We start from the raw sequence: 21,926 nt of genomic DNA, 5'->3' as shown, positions 1-21,926 counted from the left end.
AACATTCCAGACATGGGTTTTTTCCACAGATTTTCAAATCATAACTTCTATTTAGTATAAATACTTCAGCACTGTGATATTCTTGCAGTTAATATTTCAATTGGATATCTTGTCATGACCTTTCATGGGTTCCAGTCTTCATGAAAACGTTCTCTTTTGGGATGAATTTTCTCTATGTTGTGTCATCCCAGAAGTAATTTTTCAGTATGGAAAGCATGAACAAAATAATTCCTTAGTGGGATATGGAAAAAATACTCTTCCAGGATTTTAAGAATATCTGTGGCTTGCCAGTAGCTGAAGTGTTTAGGGAAGGAGGGGGAAATGCTTCATCCTTAACACAGAAAAAGAGTTGTGCTAGTTGGAGGGTTGTGGTTTAATATATATAATTTTTTTAATAATTGCAAATAGGTTCTGAAGACCCATGATGACCTGTGGTGTCTCTTAAATGATTCTAATACATCACAGTCTATATTGTAACACTAAATGCACAGAGCGTACAATATAATTAGGAATAATAAGAATGCAGTTAGGAATATATATATTCCTATACACACACACAAATATATTTTGGAATTCCATTATAGGAATCAGTTGATATCTTACTGGAATGCGTGTCAGAAGCCGTCCAAGATGCACAGCACCTTCCAGTCGTTCTGTTTTTCCTTTTCCTGCTTGATATATGTTTATTAAAAAAAAGGTGTGTGTACGTGTGTTGTGCAGCATTTCTGAGTAGAGGACAAACCCACTTGCACCCGTAGGTTGAATCTGTGACGTTAATGATAAATAAGCCACCTTCTGTGTACAGCAGAGCTCCTACTCCTGCGTGCAGGGGAAGCTCGCGCTGTCACCGACACCAGAGTTGGGCCCTGGTTGTGAGGGAGGGTTTGAGCTGGGGTAGGGTTTTGAGGGTGCATGGGTGGGACAGGACAGGGTCCCTTCTTGTTTCTCAGTCGTCGTTTAGTACCTGGCTTGAAATTTCTGCCCGGAAAATGTGTTGATTGCATGAGTCTGATGGACATTTGCTTGTCTAAATTAGTTGAAAATACAGCTTCTGGGACTTCAGAAATACTGTACAAGGTCCTGAGTAGTAATCCATCCTCTGTATTATTTTATAGGCACATATAAGAAACTGTGTGATTGGTCTTTTAGTTTATGCAATTTCAAAGTTTCAACATAATGTTTCAACGTTTAGTTTCACCATTGCAGACTTTCTTTGGGAAATGCACGAAGTCTTCAGCAACTTAAACCAGACTTTTTTTGTTAACTTTAATTTTGGACAAACATTCTTCATTTAAAGCCTTTAAGGAGAAAACATTAAATTCAAAGCTAAAATAAATAATATTTCAGTTTATCCCAATGAAATTAATGAGTCCTTTTCTGCTCTGCGTAGAAAAAGGAATCTCTATTGCTTTAATTCTTAATTTTTTTTTTTTTAATCACAGAACTAAAATATATTAGATGTACCAATCTAACAAAAATCATCCTTGGGTAGATGCTTAAAAACACCAGTTCGATTGCAAACTTGTTAGTGTCTATAGCAGGATTATTTTAATCATCAAAATGAAGCATCTGTCCTTTCCAAGTGCCTTTTTTTTTTTTATCAGTTGTCAAGGAGGATTATATCTAACATTGAAGAAGTCATAATTTTATCCAATGACTTTTAATGTAGGTATAACATAATTCAATTATGAGTTTGCATTTTTAAGACTAAACATGGAAAAACTCTAGATAAATTTAGTTATTTCCTCCCCCCGGGATTTCCTTTTTCTCTTTATTATTCTCTTGTGGTCATTGCAAATGTTTGCAGCTGCGCACAGGATGTGTTTTGGCATGCTGAGTCTATAGAGAGCAAGATGCAGACAGGAGGTTGTCTGTTGATACTTTATTTTCACTGTACCCTGCTACCAATGAATTAATCCAAATTTTAATTCATTAGTTGATGCAGTATCTCTTACGTATCTATTTTTTCAGTATAAGCATTTTATTTGTTATGACTTGCCTTGGATTTATCATGCTGTTTATCATCTGCAAGAGCTTTCACAGTGTGACTGCTTGCATATTTGCAGCCAGACTTCAGAATCTCTGTGATCTTATTAAATGAGATCTGCTTTTTATATTAAGCAAAAGTCAGTGGTATGTTTTTGTCCACAGCTTAGTGGGGTGGGTTTTTTTGTACAAGACAACTGTTTCTAATTGGAAGCCATCTTTTATTAGGAGTATGGTGTAACATGATAAATATGTAAACTGATGTTTTAATGCAAGTCTATTCTTGATGGAAAACATTTGGTTACCTATGCTAACCAGCGTACTGGGCAGATTGGGAGTGTGCTGAGAGTCTCCTGCAGTGCTTGCTGTGTGCTCCTTCTCTCCTGTCCATGCTCTGTCTCTTTGGTTTCACTTTACCCTCCGCTCAGATTGGTGTGATTGGGACGACAGCGTAGTAGCTATTGGTTCAAAGCTGGAGCTCTCAAGTGCTGAAACTGCAAAGAGTAAGCACAAATGCTCAACTTTTTTTTTTTTTTTTTAACGTGGAGTAACTTCGCAGTTTTAGCCACTGTATTGCATATGTTTGGAAAAGCTTCCAAGTGAAGTCAGGTTTATGTCAGCTGTGGCTCTTTCTGCATCATATGGTTCAGATTTTGCCTATTTAATTTCTTCAAGTGAAAGATTTTGTTTACTTGGAGGTTAAGTATTTGTTGATTGAATTAGTCCCTCCTTGTTTTATCTGATGAAAAGTATGTATGGTTAATATATTCTCTTGGGTTTTTTTCTTTCTAATAAAAGTCCGTGCAATGTTCAGCTTACTTTGGGCAAATGATGTAGAAAGTTGCTAAATTAATCCCCCCCCCCCCAATAAGTAATTTATACCATTAAGTAATTAGTCATGTGGACTTCCAAACTTTTGGTGCGTTCTTTCCTTGTTCTTTGGAAATACTGCATGGAGTAGTCAGGCTGTGGAAAATGCTCAGAAAACTTGCATAAAAATTAAATATAAATTTATTAAAAGACCTAGCAGTATAGGTTAGTATCGTGTGGGTGTGGCACTGTTAAGACACTTGTTAAAATGAATTAGTCTAGAAGTCTCAAAGCAAGCAGTAAGTAAAGAGAGAGCATTCTGCTTTTGCCAACACGAACTACTTTCATTATACAAAGATAATATCTAAAGCAGTTTGCTCCTCTTACTTTGAGGAAAATGTAGTCAAAGGAAAGCTAACTTTTTATTTTCTGTGTTAAAATACATGTCAGCATCAAATACTTGAAATGGATTTTACAGGTATAAATAAAATTGACTGGGATTACAAATTTAGATGGTAATGTTATCAGAATGCCTGAATTGGATTTTGTTAGTCTTAAACACTTAAATATGGGCTCGTTTTCAACTACGCTTTTAATGCATCTTATTTTTGCGTTTATTTTATGAGACAAGAACTTTTCCAGAGTCAAACTATCAGTGCTGGGGTCGTTTTGTGGTGGGTTTTTTTGGTTGGGTGGCATGTGTGGGTTTTTTTGGTTTGCTTTTTTTTTAGTTTTGATGCAAGTAAACATAGAGCAAATTTGAAAGTTGTTTGTTCCATCCAAATGTTAGTAAAACCAGAAGCTGCACAATATGGTAGCTTCCTCTGTTCTCCAGGCTGGTGTAAAAACTGTCACCTGGAGACTAATTATAATGCACGTGAATTTATTCTGAATGATGTGTAGCACAGGCTGCTATTGCCTCCGTGCTCCTCTTAGTCACGCACCTGAAGGGTTCCGGTCTGGCCATTTGCGGTTTTTCGGTACCTATTTTAGTTAGATTTTACTAGCAAGCGTTACAGTCATGTCTGCACTTTGAGTTGTAGATGTAGCTGCTGATAAAAAGCAGCAATGGATAAACATTCTAGATAAAAATATAGATACTTTTAAAAGCAGATTAACCCTTTTTAGAGGTATTTTTTTTCCTATTTGGGAAATAAATGTTTATTAGAAGCGTTTTTCTTTCAAGCTGCTTTTGACCTCACTTTGTAAATTGCACACCACTTCAGTCTGCTTACGGTTTGGTTTACTGTGACAGTTACAATGTGTGGCAAAGAAGTATTTCTTGTCAGGGTGAAAGTTCTTGTTTGAGTGAACTGATATTTTTCGGGGGAAATATTGTAAGAAAATAGTTTCAGATATCCAGTAATGCAGTTAATTCCAAGGTTGCAGGCTGCCATTTTTGAAACATCTCTGGTGTCTAGGGGTCCCATATGTCTTTGAAATCCTTTTTACCATCCCTTCATGTCTCATCTACAGCTTAACAAGATTCTTCATCTGAGAGCACTTCCAACCTTGTGTGCTTTTTCCACTTATAGAGCTAATTCTTTGGATTTTGCTATTGATTACTTAAAACATTTTTGATCAACAAGTGTTTTAAAACTTGACAGAAGCAGTCACTATTTAAAAATGCCAACCAGTGATGTGTAAAAGGCAATATATATTAGCTAAAGATATAAAAATATGAAACGCGTGACTCATTTCAAAGTCTTTTGCTTATGTTTTATCAAGGACATTTGAAAAGAGATCGTAAACTAATTTATTAATACAAGTCCCATTTTCCTAATATAATCAGTTCCTTCAGGGACTTCTGATCTGCTGCTGCTTAACCAATTTGCACCTGATGCTAGAGCTGGGACCTTTTTTAAAGGGGCAAGATGGCTTTCCTCTTTCACCATCATTTTCTCATTATTTCACTTTATGGGGATTTGAGAAGTAAATACTCCCTAGGCTTTTCAGTCTCATCTGGTGTGCAAGAAGGATGGTAGAAGAAAAGCAACAAATAAAAACAAAGGCTTGTTCAGGCTTTTCAGTAACATGAGGCTTTCTGTATGACGGGCTCATCCATGTTTCAGAAGTTTTCCACTTCTAAGCAGTTATCTAAAGACATTAGACAGTAAAAACACTGTATCTACTTTATGAATTCTGTGTGCGTAGAATTTATCCAGTTAGAATAGGAAAGGATATTAAGCCCTTTTTGATTATGTCTTTGACAGACAGACCATCTGTAAGGAGCTGGATATTGAAGAATTCCTTTCCATTCTGTTTAAAAACTTGGACTTTTTGCCATTTGATTTATTTCATGCCCTTTTGAATATATTAACATGTGCATGTCCTCCTTAAAATGTCCACACTTTCTGAGCTTTTCTGTAGTGCCTTCTGCAACCTGCTCACTTACCTTAACTCTAGGAAAATTGCAATTAACTTAGCCAGCAATGAATTCTGCTGCTGTATGCACACTTGCAGCAAAGAATTTACATGCTTCAGCAAACTTAAGTTGCATCTGCACTACCTTGCATGCCCTCATACAGTGGTCTGCTGTGAAACTGTCAAATTGTGAAACTGTAAAATAACCTTTCTTGGTTTTATATATTTTATCTTGAGCCATTCATAATAATGTTATTTACTTAATAGTAATTTAAAGATATAAGTAATGCTTGAAATATCATAAATCGAGATAATAAAGAAAAGTACTTTTTTGTGCAATCACTTATCTGTCTCTCTGTAAAAATTGTTATACTGCTAAGTGTCAAGCAATCTGTGATGGAGGAGACCTGCATAAACAAAATTTATTTTAGCAGGCAGATTCACATACAAATATTATAATGGTCCTTGCTGTGTTCAAGTAGTATATATGGAGAATTTACTGCTGCAGTGTCTTGAGAGGAGTGAGGTTATGAGGTTGGATTTAAATGGCGAGATAGTTTGCAGACTGTGCTAATGAAGGTAGTTCATCTGCAAAGGCAGCAGACTTCGTAAGCTTCTCCACTGTTCTTTCCTCTATGTAATTGAGGCCTCTGTCTGGTTTTGGAGTTTTTCTTTGCTCCGGGTTGATCCAAAGAAATGGCCCCCTGCAGCCTTTTTCTCAGTTACATTCTTTGGGTTAGACCCACGGAGGACCCTCAGAAAGCTGCGGAGTGAAATCCTGGTTGGTGCATTTGGCCGCTCCGCAGAGAATTTGAAGATGCTGGCATGTAGATGGGAATTGTCTAAGCAGGACAACAGAAGTGCCAGGGTGCATTTAAAATTTCCAGGTCCTAGGCGTCTGATTTTAAAGTGTAGGAAAATAGTTTAATCAAATAATGATTCCCAGGCCTGAAACTCCTGGGCTCTGGTATTAGTATTGCATTCAGAAATTAGTAGAGATTGCTTCTTCTAAACCACTCATCTGTTACTGTTTCTTTTAAGTGGCCAGTATGCTGTTGTGTGTGGTGATAATTTTTTACTCCCACTGGCACAGTATCACTTGGAAAACGCAAAATTTCTTCCAGGAAGCCATATGCAATCTGACTGTAAGGTAGCCATATCTATGCCTGTATGGACATGGAATGAAATAATCAAGCAGTCTTTGGAGTAGGGGTCAAAACTCTAATTGTACCTCTTCTAAGATGTGTGTTCTGGTAACGCGGCAATCATCTCGCTTTCTGTCTTTGGCCCTTGTTTCTCGGAGTCTTTTCTACATGGTTTCAGGAAAGAAATGCGAAGCACTCTTGCCTCAGGAGAGTTTATAAGCAAATGGCAAGAGGCTTTTATGGGAAATGGATGATTGGCTCTAAACCCATTTGGATGGAAGAGGATATGAAGTACAGATCTCCTGCTGCCTGAGCAAGCGTGGCACCTTACAAAAAGGCAGCATCAGCTAGCTTTTAAGAATAAATGCGGTTTAACTTCTTAACATCTTATTCTTGTTTGTGTGTGCATTAAGGAAAAAAGAAAATGTCCTATGCATGAAACTGGTTTTAGTTCAGGTCATTAGGAGTAGTAGAGGGGTAGGCTGCAACCCAGATTTGCTCTACAGAAGTTGAAGATTGGGTGACGTTTGCCCTCCAGTGCTCTTCTCCGCTTCTGCTTGAGTAACTCGTGTCTTTGCATGGAGCTGTCAGCAAAATGACAAGGACACAGCTCATGTTGGGCCACCCCATTTCTGTTGTACTTCTCAGAGCAGCTAAACAAATGCATTGCCCATCCTTGCATTAAAATGGCAGTTGTGCTAGAACTAGGGTGCATAACTTGGGAGACTATACAGAATGATGTTTGTTGTGGACAGGAAAGAAGTGGAGCAAGGTGCATGGTCATGGTTTGAGGTTTGCAGGCGGAGGTTCTGTTAATGACGGTCTCATTAAAAGTTCTTGCTCTAAGTGCTATTTCCTTTTGGCTTTAAAATTGTCTGCATGACTAATACGTAAGTAACCTTCAAGTGACATTGCTTTCATGTCGTATCTTCAGAAACATCTATTCTAGGTGAGAGAGCACGTATGAGAAATCCCATTAGCACAGCTGAGAACACTGTGGTGAGCCTTTTGGCTGTCCTTCCAGAGATCTCTTGGGCAGATCAGTACAGAGCTACTTTGCAGTTTCAGGGTGTGAGTTTGAGGTAGATGTGCCTCTAGAGATATTCCTTCACTGATTGTTGAGATGTGGATTAGTAGAGTTAACTTGGAAGGAGCCTTCATTAGTTGCTACTCCCCACCCCATTTGTGGTATGCGTGTCCCCTTCAAAAAATCATACTCTGTTTGTGGCATCATTACATCTGCACAGGCCGGAGGATGATGTGTGAGACCCTGCTGCTTTTTGGAGACATTTTGGGGAAGTCACTGGCGAATATCAGCACCATATATATGTATATTGGTAGATAGCATGGGGGTGTGTGTGTATATGGTTCTGTATATATTTACATGCACATATGTATCCAGACTATGTGGACTGCTTTTGGATACTTTGTAGCTAAGTAAATCTGAAGGTCATGAATATCCAACAACATTTTTTGCCATGTTTGGTTTTTTGGTTCTTTTTTGCTTTTTCTCCTTTTCTACTTAAATGAGCTAATAGGCCTACAGAAACACTTCAAGTAGCTGAATGTGGAGAAATAAAGGAAAACATCTGAATGATCAAGGTTGGATTCAGGTTTTCACCTTTGGATTTTGTAGATCAGATCTGTGTTACAGATTTTAGTAGAAATCTGCTTATGATTTTATACTCATTTGTACAGTGCCTTGCTCTCTTACTGCGGAGTGCCCCAAATTCAGTATGGGAAAGCTGAGTTTATGTCTCATTAAATGACATGTGCCTGCCTGTCTCCATGGAAGTCCCTCTGGACACTCTTCAGTGCTACGTACCAAGCAAGGCAAGCTGTGATCCAGTATTGGTACTGCCTTACGTTATCTTTAATATCAGGATTTTTTTTCTGTAGTGGCTGTGATTGCTGCTCTGAAGAAGACAGGGTGTGCCTCGTTCCCCTGTGAATCATACATTAGTCAGCCACACTTTGCCCTGTACAAACTGCTTGTGGAAAGTGTATACTTGTGAAATGCAGCTTGCCCATGGCATCCTTTTTTCACGTGGTTTAAATATTTACTTCAAGTAGAATAGATCTGATCGGTCTGCATAAAGCATCATCTTTGCAAAAGATAATTTTTAAAAAAGAAACACTGTTATTAGATTGTGCATTTGGAGAACCAAAGATTTTTATCAACTTTTATTAATTTTTTAACTTGCCTTTTGTCTCACCTATTGCATTTTTAAACTCAATTTTAACTCAGGAGTACCTCTATATATGTTTAGTGATGAAAATCAAGCTTACTGTTTATTATGTGTATTACCATAGTCCCTGGCAGCCCTAGCTACTGTCCACAAGCCCATAGTACCATCGCCGTAGGAGTATGGCAAAAGGCTGGCTGTGCCTGCAAGCATGGAGCTGGGGTGGCGCGGGAGGGAACAGCGGGTCCCTTCCCCGCCCCGTGGGCGAGCGAGCAGTGGTGGCACCCCTGATGCAGAAGGGAGAAAGTGGCAAGGTCATCTTGGTACACCAGGGACGTGAAGCCTTGCATTAGAGACTCACGGCTATAACGCTTTAATATTCAGAGACCAGAAGCCATGTGGGGTTTTTTCATATTTTTTTTTTCCTCTTTCCTTTTTTGGAAGTCTAAAAATGGGACTTTTTATTTTGCATGAGTCGGGAGACTTCTTGCTGAGTAGGCCTTAGTATTTTTAGATATGCTGATTTTATGTCTGAATACAGTCTTTTTATGTAAAATGCATCTTTCATTTGGCTGTTTTTCTTTCAGTCTGCTGGCTGTGCGTGTGTGTGCTGGGCAGCCTCCCACACCACAAGCAGCCTGTTACCTGCAACAGTTCAGCTTTTGTTTTCTTTGAAATACTGAATTTAATAATCAAATGTTTTTTAACTTTTTTGCTTGTTAAAGTTTTAGGTTTATGTAGCCTTCAGGTTCCAAAGTTCCTCTGTAGATGTAGCTTTAGAGTATACACTCCACAGTTCCTGATTTGCGGGGGAAGGTAGAGGGAGTGAGTCAATATTTGCTGGTTTTCTTACTAATTTTCTTGTGGAACTAAAAGCCTCTTAAGACATTATCGATACAGTGAATGGTTTTATTCTGCATGACAGCTTATAGAAGCATCAGGCTGTGGAACTCTTGATTTCTTTTAGGAACTAGATATTCAAGAAGAAATTTTTATAAAATGTGCTTGCTTGTAACCTGAGTCTGCAAAATCAGAGTTGCGTGTCCTGAGTTCAGGCACGTACAGTGCATAATGCTGATCTCTTCGGGAGGGGTAAATTTCTTTCAGGTGTTTAGCTTCTTTTTTCTTTTCCATTATGTATCTTATTTTGCCAGTGAAGTTTTATTTTTCAGTAAATATTACTGTAGATCAACATGAAGTCCTTTTTTTGCATGGCAACTCCCAACTGTTACAGCGTGTTAGAGATAAGATGAGGTTTACAGCTTTAAAAATACTTTCCTTGCAAAACATTTTTGGTGTTAGATGAAGTCCTGTGCTAACCACTTCACTATTTAGAGAGAAAGATACTTTCCTTTCAAGGGTGCTGTTTCTCCTGGCCCAGCACTAGAAATTGTGTCCGTGTTAGCGGACACACGAGCAAATTGTGAACCACTGCATCAGGAGCATCACAGCAAAGCCCACTGCAGCAGCACTCCTCCTCTAGCCTGTAAAAACCAACCTCTTACTGTATTTCTTGCCAGGCACTTTACTGTGTTATTGACATAAATTTATGGATTGTTAAAGTTAGTACTGCCTTATACCGCCTAAGATCTTCTGGGTTTATATCTGAGTGCTGAAAATTGTCGAGGTGCTACTACAGTGTTTCATGCTTTTGCTGATGGTGCTACCTTAGTACAGCTGCCTGACTGTATAAAGAACATGAGAACTTCATCATGTCTGTGTGTGTTAAAAGCTTGTGTGTAGGCTGTAACTTCTGAATGCAGTGTGTATTTTGGTCTGCACATTTTAGAATTTGCCCATGCTGTTGTTAACTCTTGTAACAGCATTTCTAGCAGCTGGGTAGTTTTGGTACTGAGTTTTGTAGGTTTGTTTAATGAATGTATTGGCAATTTCTTCAGGTTTCTGACATCATGACAGATGATGTATATATCCATAGCACAGTCTGGAAATCAGGTGTGTGAAGGTGTGTAGTTCTCTTCCTCTTGCTTTCCTTAGTCTTATTAAACACATTTTCAAGACTGTTTTTCATTTGTTAAATAGAAATTCGTTTGCTACCACGGTCATTATCAGCTGTCAGTATTTGCCACCTATGACAGTACATCTTGGGAAATGCTTCTGAAGTAATGATGGCCAGCCCTGCCACGGGCCCAGCTGGCAGTCCATGGGCAAGGGAATTTTTTCCCTATAGTTAGCAGTTACAAAATCACTTTTATCACTAACACTCACTATATGAAAATATTTCTATAAAAATGCAAACGGCTGAGCAGGGAAGAACTACTCTGATTCTAAATTATACTCCTAAGCATTGATAAATTGAATCATATACTTCATGTTCTGTAGTAAAATTTTAGTAGAGTAGAAGTTAGTAATGATACTTGTCTTGTGGTAGGGAGCATTGTTTTACCTTTTAAAAAAAGATAAGTTCTTTAGTGGTTTTTTTAGTTTTGTTTTTGTTTGTTTTTTATTATTAAAGGAAATTCAGTGGGTCTCTTTGATATGGGAAGAGAGGTGTGTTCATTAAAAAAGGGAGATATCTTTGGTATTTGTGTTATCAAATATAATAACACAACCTTTTTTCCCTTCAATAGGTACACAAAGCTCGGATATGCCGGTAATACTGAACCCCAGTTCATTATTCCTTCATGTAAGTATTTGTTACTTGTGTATGAATGCTGAAGTTGCACTTAGAGTTTCTATATCATGTTATGTAAAAAAAACCAAACAAACCAAAAAACCAAAAAAAACCCCACCCCAGTTAAAAGTGAGCGCCTTGAAAAGACCTCTGAGTGATGACACAGAGTGGTAGCATGGCTCTGTTCTGTTTTGCTATGGATGCTCAGTTCAGAAAGATACATTCATTAAAATGGTATACTAATATTTGAAATTAATATCTTGGAATTTGAAACGATATTAAAATACAGTAGTGTGTCTATAATTACTTTTTAGAAGTTTTGTCCCTTATTAGGGACTTCTCAGGTTAAAGTTTAGTTGATTTTTAGCTAGAAAAAAAATGTTAAAATTGGATGTTTTAATGTCTTTAGGGTTTAAAATGTTATACTTCCAGGTATTTTTCAGTATTACAGCTGTGTTACTTAATTTAAATGTTTTCTTGTTCTATTTACAAAACAAATTTTTTTTTTTTTTCCACACGTAAAATTGTTTATTTGCTCCCTATCTTCTGAACTGTTTCTCCCACTTGAAGTGATATGGCTCTACTCTGGAGAATGGAACTCAATCAGCTTCCTTTAGAAATGCTTCACCTTTTGACCTCCTACACCACTTGGCATTTTGTCATTGTTCACGTGTGCCAAAGTAATCACATATTACATCCTGGTAAAAAGGAATAATTAGTACACCCGGTTTTCCTTGTAAATGCAACAGGAAAAGAGCTAGAACTAAGAATACTTAAGCATAGTCGCTGTAAAATAGAACGTGATAGTTCAGGCGCTCTGTTAATTTTTCTAGAAAACATACGTCAAAAAGCAATTCTAATGGAAAGTTAAGGTTAATTCACTTAATGCGTTCTCCTGTTTTCGTACAAGTGACAGAATCCTTTCAATGACTTCTATATGTAGTTCTTCAATCATTTGTTTTTCCAATTGAATTTCATTTGGTTTACCTCAGTGGCATACAAAATATACTGTTTTGTTTTGCACACAAAAGTGAGTTTTAACATTAGATTTTAAAATCAAGTTAATGAAGCCCATTTGCTTCATAGTGGTCTTTAAAAATGGGCAAATGGTTATTTTATTTCAGATAAGTAGAGTTTACATACTTTTTCTACATCCTCAGATTTGGATTATTTAATTTTAAAATTACTTTCTTGTTCCAAAAAAGGAGAAGCGATATCATGACACTTTATAAACAAATTCTGGGAATGAAATGATCTGTCAAATCATTAAGCAGAGAAATTTATACAACAGGGATGCTATTAAAGTAAAAGAAAAAGGGGGGAAATGAGATTTTTTGACAGCTTTTTGATAAGGTGTGGCGTATTTAAAAAAAAAAAACAAAAAAAACCAAACAACCCCAAACACTCTAGTCTAGATTCTCCTGCAGCTGAAATGGTCCTTGACTGCAATTCTCGTATTGAAAAAGGCATTTCTCTTATTTGTACTGTAATCCAAGTTAGATAATTACAGTAACTGCACAAGTTTGCATTAATCCTTTGCCTCAAAGGAAATAAAATAGCACTGGTGTAATCCACATTAGAGAAACAGAAAGAGTATAGCAATACCTAGTTTCAAAGTAAAGTGTTACAAAAAAATGTGGAACTTCTCAAACACTTCAGTGTCTAGTTTCCTTAATATTATCCACAGAGGAAAAATGGTTTGGTTTCTCCTTTGACTTCCAGCAGTGGTGGTTGCATGTTATCAATTTGATTCCCTTAAAAAATACTTGCTGTTAAACAGGTTCGAGCAGCATTCCTTCTGCCTTGTTCACTTGCTCTTTATCTTACTCACTCCTGCTCTTAATAAATTTTTATCTCCCACTCCTCTCTTATGTTTTTGGTCTTGATTTGATTTTGAATATGCTTCTGTAGAAATGGCAAATGCTTGCTTGAAAAGTGAAGTAAATGAGAATGTATTGGGCCAGTTTTTTTTTTTGAAGAGACTTGGGTTCACTGCTTTCTCCCCGGCTGCTTTTTAGATCTTAGCAGATCATTAATTTTGCTTGATTTTTATTCACTTAATTCTCTTTTCCTGCTGTATGTTAAAATAGGAATCAACTTCTTTCCATTACCCACTAGTTCTCTTGATTTGTCATCTATTTCAGTTTATCTGTGATAGCTTACATGTTAGATGGCATTTTCTTTACCTTTAAAAGAAAAAAAAAATGGCTTGAGTAGTGGTTAAGCACAAAAATTGATTTGATGCAAGTATGTCCTCTTTTTTTTCTAAAAGCTCTTGATTCTTTTGCCAAGCAAACCAAAAGCAAATGCTCTGAGATACCTTTGGAGTGCAGCCCATCTTCAGACATCGCGGTAGCCTAGCTCTGGTTTCGGCAAGATTTATTTTCCTGTTTGTATTTTCAGGATATGATTCAGGTTGTTTCCTTCTCATTTCTGACTTTCAAAACTGGGACTGAACAGGCTAGCCTCAAGGTCAGCAAAATATTCAGAGCTCCCATCTTGTTTTAGGCTTCTAACAGGGTGAAACCACTTTGACTTGAAAACTTCTATAATCCTATGACAAGTGATGGTATTTTACTTGAAACTTCTTGAAGACAGCACACACCTGGACAAAAAAATTGCCCAAAATGTGTGAGCTCTGTAATGATGACCTGAAAAATATTTGGCAAGATTCTTTTCACTTACAGCACACACTGGCCTTGCGACATCTCCTTCCCCATGATTTTAGCTTCTACTTCCGATCTGCTCCCCCCCGTGCTTTTCAGCTTCTTTCAGCCTTTTGCTTCCCCTCTGCCCTCCTGTAAGCTGCTACAGAAGTTACAGTATGATTCAGTTTTCTTCCTGAAGAGCTCAAAATAACGTCTTCTGTTTCATCCTGTTCAGTCTTTCACAACATTTAACTTTGGCTGCACAGCTCTGCTTTCATTGCTCTTTATGGGAAGAGAAGGGAGAAGGATGGGGAGCATCAGTGAGCTAATGGCTCTTTACCCTAGCGTGCTATTGATTCCCAAATCCTCTTGCTGTGCCGCCCTGTGTCTGGTGAGCTTGAGCCTGCAGCAGCTGTTTTCATAACTTTTTTTTTTTTTTTTTTTTAAATCTTAGTTGTGAGCAAACAGAACTTCTTACTGAAGGTGAGAATTAGCAAAATAATTCTGCCTTTGAAAAAGCTGTTGGATCACGACCTTTGAATATTTGAGGCTGATTTTAATGCTTCTTATATCTATGAATTTCCTTATTTGTGTAAAGGATTGTGTTTAAAGGCAATTAGTAAGATGTGAAAATACAGCAGGTATTGCTGGCGCTGCAACCCTGGTAGCCAGGGGGCTGATGCAAAAGATGAGGGAAGGGAGTATCTGTGTTCCTGTGATATCTAATCACTGATCCATCTTTCCAGGATCCTGTGTTTAGTCTTAGCCAGTATTCTTCTGATAAAAGTCTTTTTCTTTATTTATGATGAGTAATTATCCTGGAAGGAATAAATTGCCAAGATACAAACTCTTAACTTTTGCCAGTTATTCCTTGAAGTGAAGGAGAGATTTATAGCCTTTCCTAAATGAAATTCTCCATCCTATTCTTAATGATAAGATAGGAGTAAGATTTAAAGAAAGAAATTAAACATAGACTTTGTGAAAATCTGTTTTAAAGCATCTAAAGGTGCATCACGTGGACATACAAATTTCTGTTCTTTTAAAAATACTCCTTTTATTTCCGTCCAGTTTACTTTTTCTGTATGCCATATGTTTGCTCCTAATTCTTTTTTCCTGCCTTCTTTTGTACATATGTTTGGCTTATTTAGTTGCTGTTCAGTCCCTTTTGTGTACCATATCTAATTTTCTTAGTATGTCCAGAAATCAAATGGATGCAAATGAAGTAAAGCATCCATTTATATAATGGCAACATGTTTTCTTTTTTGCTCTTCATACAACTTCTATAACCGCTTTCCTTTTTTTTATAATTATTAGAGGAATGTGCAGAAAATTAGCACATTAAAATGATATCTCTGGGGATACCCTTAGTGATTATTTTCGTATTTTATTTCTCTGATTGCGTGTTGAGTGTCTAACAAATCTGTATTTAGATCTGTATTGTGTTACTTCATAAATCCTAATTATGTTTACCTATGATTAGAATTCAATTTTTCTGTGTTTTATTTAGTTTTCTGTGCTTATACCTGAAACAAAGGATGAATACAATTACAGTGCGCTCCTTTTCTTGAATACTGGGGTGTGGGGTTTTTTTGGTGGGGTTTTTTTTTTTGTTTTTGTGCAGGGTATATGATCTACAAAACTGTTTGTGTTCTCTGTTAAAGGTATTGCAATCAAAGAATCCGCAAAAGTGGTCGATCAAGCACAAAGGAGGGTTTTGAAAGGTGTTGACGATTTAGACTTCTTTATTGGGGATGAAGCAATAGAAAAACCAACTTATGCAACCAAGGTACTAAGAGAAACATTTAAAATAATTTTCTGATACTCTTTAGAAAGCATCAGCTATATAGTAAACAGCTTCTTATGAATGCTTTTTGGTTAATCTTATTTTCTTGTTAATTTTGTTTTAATGGAAAATAAGGTTTAGTATTGGTTTTGTTGACCTTCAGGAGCCTGTGGGAATTTGCAAAAAAAGCATGTGAATATATATTTCTTTTGAAATCAAGGGAGGCTGGGAGAGTGTTAAACAGAAATGTTCTTCATGTTCTTTCATGTTCCTTGGCATCTTGAAGCAGGAACAGCAGAGTCAGGATGCTGGGCTAGGGGAACCTTTGGTTTCTCCTAGTGCCACCATTCTGTTATACTGAGAAAAGCGCAATGTATTGTCGCTGCTATTCAAGGTTGGAATCTGAATTTCAAATAGGTGTCAGGGAAAACCTAATGCAAGGTTTCTTGCCTGTGTAGATCGCATGCTTTTACTGCAGTTGAAAACAATGTGTGTTTGTTTTCTTTCTTTTGTTTCCAATTACATTTTGATATTCTTCTGCAACAGTGGCCCATCCGCCATGGTATAGTTGAAGACTGGGACTTGATGGAGAGGTTTATGGAGCAAGTAATCTTTAAGTATCTAAGGGCAGAACCTGAGGACCATTATTTTCTTTTGGTAGGTAAAATTATGTCCTACTTGTGAAATTGCATATGACTAGTAGGAATGTTTGTGCTGATTTACGTCATAATTCTTAAATATGAATATGCTTATCTTGAAAACTAAAGTAAATATAAATTACTTGAAATTTTCCCGACCTGGCTTATCCCATCCAGGTTCTTTAATTTTCTTAAGATGTCAGAGTGTCTGAACTGCGAACTTTTTTCTGTTCTCTTCTCATTTCCCTCCAAATTGTCTGCTCTGTCCTTTTTTTTTTCTACTACTTATCCACTGAATTCAATAACCATGTTTACTTTTATGAGGCAAAAAAGTACTGTCTGTTTTGACTTGACATAATTACAATTATTTTGTTTTGACAATGCTGCCACCTGGATGGTGTGTCTAGACAGTGAAATTTTTTTTTTTTTTTTTTTTTAATGTGTGAAATCAGAAGGATTGATTGTCGTATTTGGGCAAATTGGATCTGAATTAAGGTCAATGTTGCTCTGAAGTATCTGCTATTCCTTAGTATTTTATTTAAGGCCATTGAAATAGGCAATTTGTTTTAGTCTGATGTTTAAAGAGCAAGTTTGAAATTACAAGTTGGCCAAACTTGTTAAAGAGCATCTAATGCAACCATCTCCTTGAAGCAGGTCTGATTAGATGCAGTTGCTCAAGGCTGTGTCCAGCCAAGCTTTGCATATCTCCAAGGATCAAGGTGCCATAACAACTCTGGGCCCCTTTCCCACTATTTGACCCCCCTCATGTTATCTTTTTTCCTCCTAATACCCACTTAAGATTTCCCATGTTGCAGCTTGTTGCCATGGCCTCTTGTCCTTATCACCTTTGAAGAGGCTGGCTCCCTCCTCTCTTTACCGTCGTGTTACATAGTTGATGCAATGGAAAAGTGCTATTTTTTTTTCTCAAATATTCTGTAGCACTGTAGAAAATGCTTTTTCAGAGGAGACACTTAATATTAAGTACGCTTTGTGTTTTAATGAAAATTACAGCTTTATTGCTAGCTTCTCTCGGTTGAGTATGTTTCTACAGCTGATCATATCAACTTGTTTTGTAGTGATTGCTGTCTGAAGGAAACCAGCTTTTATCTTTAATGAATCACTGAGAAACTTCTAAATAATTGTCATTCTTTAAATGTGCTAAACTGCATCCTTTGACATTTTTAGGTTGATAGTCGTTGATTCTTTCAGTGAAATCAGAAGTTGTCATGAGCTAACCAACCCACAAAGGGGGCCATCGATGTAAATTCTTAAGCAGTAATTGCTGTAATGTTTTTGTTGCACTTCTGTTTTTCTGTTTTCACTTTAATCATCATGGGTTTGCAATGCAGTTTGCATGAATTCTGTTATTGTCAGAGGAGTTTCTAGTTTTTCTTAATTGCACAATTTACCTTTAAAAGCATCCTTTGCACATTATTATTTTTACATGCTGTTGTTGAATGACTCATCTTTCAAAATTTAGGATTTGGTGATTTCCTCCCCCCCTGCTAAGTCAAGTGTTTGATTTTAATGTCAGTAAAACTTTGGGGTTTTTTGTCTCATAGACTGAGCCTCCATTAAATACTCCAGAAAATAGAGAATATACTGCTGAAATCATGTTCGAGTCTTTCAATGTTCCAGGGCTATATATTGCTGTTCAGGTAAGGGCAGTGCTGTTCAAAGTTATTTCTCCTTGAGTTAAAACTAATTCATGACGAAAACGGTATGAGTGGTGTTTGGAATACTTTTTATGCAATTTTGGTTAGCAGTTTCACCACTAGATGTTCAATATGCGTGGTCTGTTAGCTAGGTACCCTTCTCTGTTACCTATATAGAAGGTGGCCTCTAAGCAGTAGAGTACAATATCTGTTGTATGATTAATAAAAATAAAACCCAAAAAACCAAAACCACACCACATCATAATAATGATATGCCAAGAATTGATTCCCTCTGAATATGAAGTAGCAAAAAAGATGTGTGTTTGAACATGGCTAAAAAAAGCAGTGGGAGTCAAACCATACATTTATGCAGTCTCTTTTTTTGTAAGCTGTTGTGTGCTTTTATGAAGATTTGGTTTTTGTGTGTGTTCTTTTACAAGGCTGTCCTTGCCTTAGCTGCATCTTGGACGTCACGACAAGTAGGAGAACGAACACTGACTGGCACAGTTATAGACAGTGGTGATGGTGTCACTCATGTTATTCCTGTTGTAAGTATACATCAAAACTATAGAAAAAAGTTTAACTGGAGAACAGTTTTTCCTGTAATGTCTCTGAAGTTTACGCTTACAAAGACTGAGGTATAGCTAGGAATCTGCAAAAATGTCAGGTAATTTCCAGGGTTGTGGGTATGGGTTTTTGTTGTAGTGCAAAAACTCTCGAAGAAGAACTCTGTGCTCCGAGTTTGTCAGGGCATATTGTCTTCCAATGACTTATCTTAAAAGGTGATTTGCCAATGCCATGCTAAGTGATTAATGAAATTGTATTGCTTTATCATATTTCCAGTTTCTTTTGCTGGTAAGAGTGAATATGCTCTTTACAAGAGTCAGTCCAAATAGTTTGGAAACTATTTTGTTTAATTCAGTCAATTCATATATAAAATAGAAAGAATACAAAATATTTGAGTGCAGATGTAGTATTGTTTACAATTTTTTACCATCTGTTGACCAATATTTAGTAGTATGTTATGTATCCGTGATAAAAGCAAAAAGAAAAAAAGTTCCTATGTGACTGGAAAAAAACCCCAAACCCTAAGGTTAATTAATGTTGAGTATCTGTTCCAATATATCAAGTTATTAAAAGCAAAAATTAGTATGAGCATATGTTTTATTAAATAATTAACGTTTACAGCTGCAGTTTCTTAACTGTCAAGTTGGTTTTTTGCTGTAGCTATGTATTTCCTTTTACAAAGGTATATTTGAAATTTTATAACATTTAAAAATGTTCTTTATTTCAAGTGGCTGGTAATATGTGTCTCTGCCCATCTTTCCTTGGAAAGTTAAACATGTGCCTAGGCACCAGATGCATTTTTCTTTTCAAAATGAAGTTAGACTGCAATTTTTAAGATCAAAATCTATACAAGGCTTTATCATTCACAGTAACCTCAATTTTTAAAAGTTTTTAGACCAAATAGTAGCATTGGTGGTGATCAAACCTGTGCTGTGATGTAGCAATTTATTATTAATCTTGGTGGAACGTACTGGCTAAATCTTTGTTCAGACTGTTATCCAAGATAGCGTATTTTTAATAAGATGTAGGAAACAACAACATTTTGAACCTTTTCTAAGTATTTTTTTTTAAGTTGTACTTAGTAGTTCAAATTGCTGTTTAAAACAGTTGAACTTTTCCTGATTTGTGGGTTGGGTTTTTTTAATTGAAATAAGAGTAGGTATTCTATATCACTTGAAGCATTAAGTTCCTTTGTAGAGACATTCACTTGATTTCTAGAATTTTTAAACATGTTGAACAAATTGAAAGCAATAGTATACCACTTTATGATAAAATACATAAAGAGGAATTAACAAACGCTTATCTGTGGTGAAGCTAACAACAGTGGTACGATTTTTATAACTTCATTGTTTTCTACATTAGAAAGAACATTTTGTGTGAATGTAGGGTGTATGTAGGAAGTTTTAAGTATCTAATATTAGTGTGACACCTGGATTCATCTGTTTGAATGTAGCAGGTCTGATGAGGTTGAAAGCCAGTCCTGAATGCTTTTGATTTCTGCGTTTAGATCAGATATTTTTAATGCCCTGATACTGGCCCCCAGGACAAGTGTGACTTACAAGGGTAGACTGATGGATGAGTATGGGCCAGTCTGATGTTCTAAGCCGTCTTAGTTAATGTGCTGAAATGATGCATTTTCTCCCTGCTTTCAGAAAATTAATTTTGGTTCATGTGGATTGTAACGTCTTACATCAGTGGCTGTGACTGTAGAGCCACATCATTTATTCTAAAATAATATTTCACGATACAAGGTTCCTTGACCTTTTTGGTAAGAGTAACCTCATTTGAAGAGAAAATAAAGGCCAAGGAATAGTGAGTATAGCTATTTGTCTGCCTTATGTACTAGTGACCTTTCTGTTCCTCCTAACCTTGTAAGAATTATGAGCCAATGCAAAGCGAAACACTTTAACAAGTAAAATAAGTCTACTGAAGAATTGGATTTCTGGTAATTAAATGATCCAGTCTTAAAGGGCTTCAATCTCACAGTCACAGGTAGTGAAAAGGAGTTTAGACTCCATCTCTTTCTCCCTCCCTCCTAAGCTTTGTTGAAAGGAGTTCTTGTCAATGGCTTTCTCCTAATTAATTTTCTTTACAGGCTGAAGGATATGTGATTGGCAGCTGTATCAAACACATTCCAATTGCTGGGCGAGATATAACATACTTCATTCAGCAGTTGCTGAGGGAGCGAGAAGTAGGAATTCCTCCTGAGCAGTCCTTGGAAACAGCTAAAGCAGTGAAGGTAACGTGAACATTGCAGATGTTAAGGTTATTTTAGATTAGAGCTTGATACCTATTTTTCAAATACAGTACTCTTTTAAAATCATTGTCCTTCCAAGTAATGGTGCTCTGTTTCTAAGTAATATAAAAATCTCTAAATAATATAATAACATGAAATACCTTAAGTTTAAGGTGTGCTGTTGGGATATACTCAATTTGGCATAGAGTTTCACTCTTCACTTGTAGTCTCCCCTTTCTCCTCCCCTCCATTATTATTATTATTGTAATATTCAGTAGGAAATGTTCTTGGTGGGATGTGTAATGTAAAGAGCTCTAATCACTCTTTTATTCTTTCTGAATGTTGATGTGTTCTTTTTTTGTAGTGCAAAGCTATTCTGAAAGACATTCAGCTTAAAGTACACTTAAACCTGTTTCTATGGCAATTCTTCAATATACTTTAGAACTCATTTCTCACCATCGTAGAAGTTTAGAGGAAAACCAGATGAAAAGTAATTTAGCTCAGCAAGATGTGCTGCTTTCAGTGCTGCACAGAAATGATTTGTGGTAGCTGAGCCATTATCTAACTGTATACAGTAAATGTCAGTTCAGCCATTTTTTGAGACCTATTCTGTATCTGCCAATTTAAAACACTTATTCTAAAGGTTTAAATTACTACACGTTTTTAAAAGTTCCTACTATCTTCTCTGCCATACTTAAGATGATACTTCTAACTGTACGTATTCAATTTTCAGGAACGCTTTAGTTATGTTTGCCCTGACTTAGTAAAAGAATTTAACAAGTATGACACAGATGGTACCAAGTGGATTAAACAGTATACTGGAATTAATGCTATCTCAAAGAAAGAATTTACCATTGATGTTGGCTATGAGAGATTCCTGGGGCCAGAGATTTTCTTCCATCCTGAGGTAAGTTGATTTGAATTGTCTATACTTTTTGTTTTAGGTGCATTTTAGATAATAGCATATAAATAGTATTTGCAAACTTCTAAAGAAGTGGTTATCCCAACTTATATTCCTCCTTATTTGTAAACAGATACCAGCTATTATTGTAAGTCAACATGCTTTTGATTCCTGATTGCTGGTAATCTTCATATACATTCTGGTTGGTATCTAAACAAAGCACTATAACTGAAACTTTTAAAGTAAATGGATTACTAAACCCGTATTTTCTTCTTGCAATTTTTAATAAAATTTTTAGATCTCACCACATTGTACCCTGTTTTCTACCTGTCTGTTGAACAGTCAAGTTTCTAAATTTTCTGTCTTCTTGCCTTT

The 21,926-nt window shown here is 36.5% G+C and overlaps 1 protein-coding gene across 2 annotated transcripts in view; it reads left to right on the top strand.

Annotated features, from left to right (window-relative positions):
• The window catches only part of ACTR3 (actin related protein 3), a 26,845-nt gene that overhangs the window by 683 nt on the left and 4,236 nt on the right, over positions 1–21,926 (top strand). The window contains exons 2-8 of one of the 2 annotated variants that reach the window (XM_035896710.1): positions 11,080–11,135; positions 15,433–15,557; positions 16,101–16,211; positions 17,755–17,850; positions 18,288–18,395; positions 20,510–20,653; positions 21,384–21,557. In XM_035896710.1, coding sequence (XP_035752603.1) covers positions 11,080–11,135; positions 15,433–15,557; positions 16,101–16,211; positions 17,755–17,850; positions 18,288–18,395; positions 20,510–20,653; positions 21,384–21,557 — 814 coding nt within the window. Of the gene's footprint in view, positions 1–11,079; positions 11,136–14,194; positions 14,255–15,432; positions 15,558–16,100; positions 16,212–17,754; positions 17,851–18,287; positions 18,396–20,509; positions 20,654–21,383; positions 21,558–21,926 lie in introns of those variants that run through there. The other variant, XM_035896711.1, reaches the window with a different exon arrangement.

This window comes from Egretta garzetta, unplaced genomic scaffold, assembly GCF_000687185.1.
Source record: "Egretta garzetta isolate BGI_Z169 unplaced genomic scaffold, ASM68718v1 scaffold416, whole genome shotgun sequence".
NCBI lineage: Eukaryota > Metazoa > Chordata > Aves > Pelecaniformes > Ardeidae > Egretta > Egretta garzetta.
The sequence above is the reverse complement of the archived record's forward strand: the minus strand, read 5'-3'. Positions and strand labels throughout refer to the sequence as shown.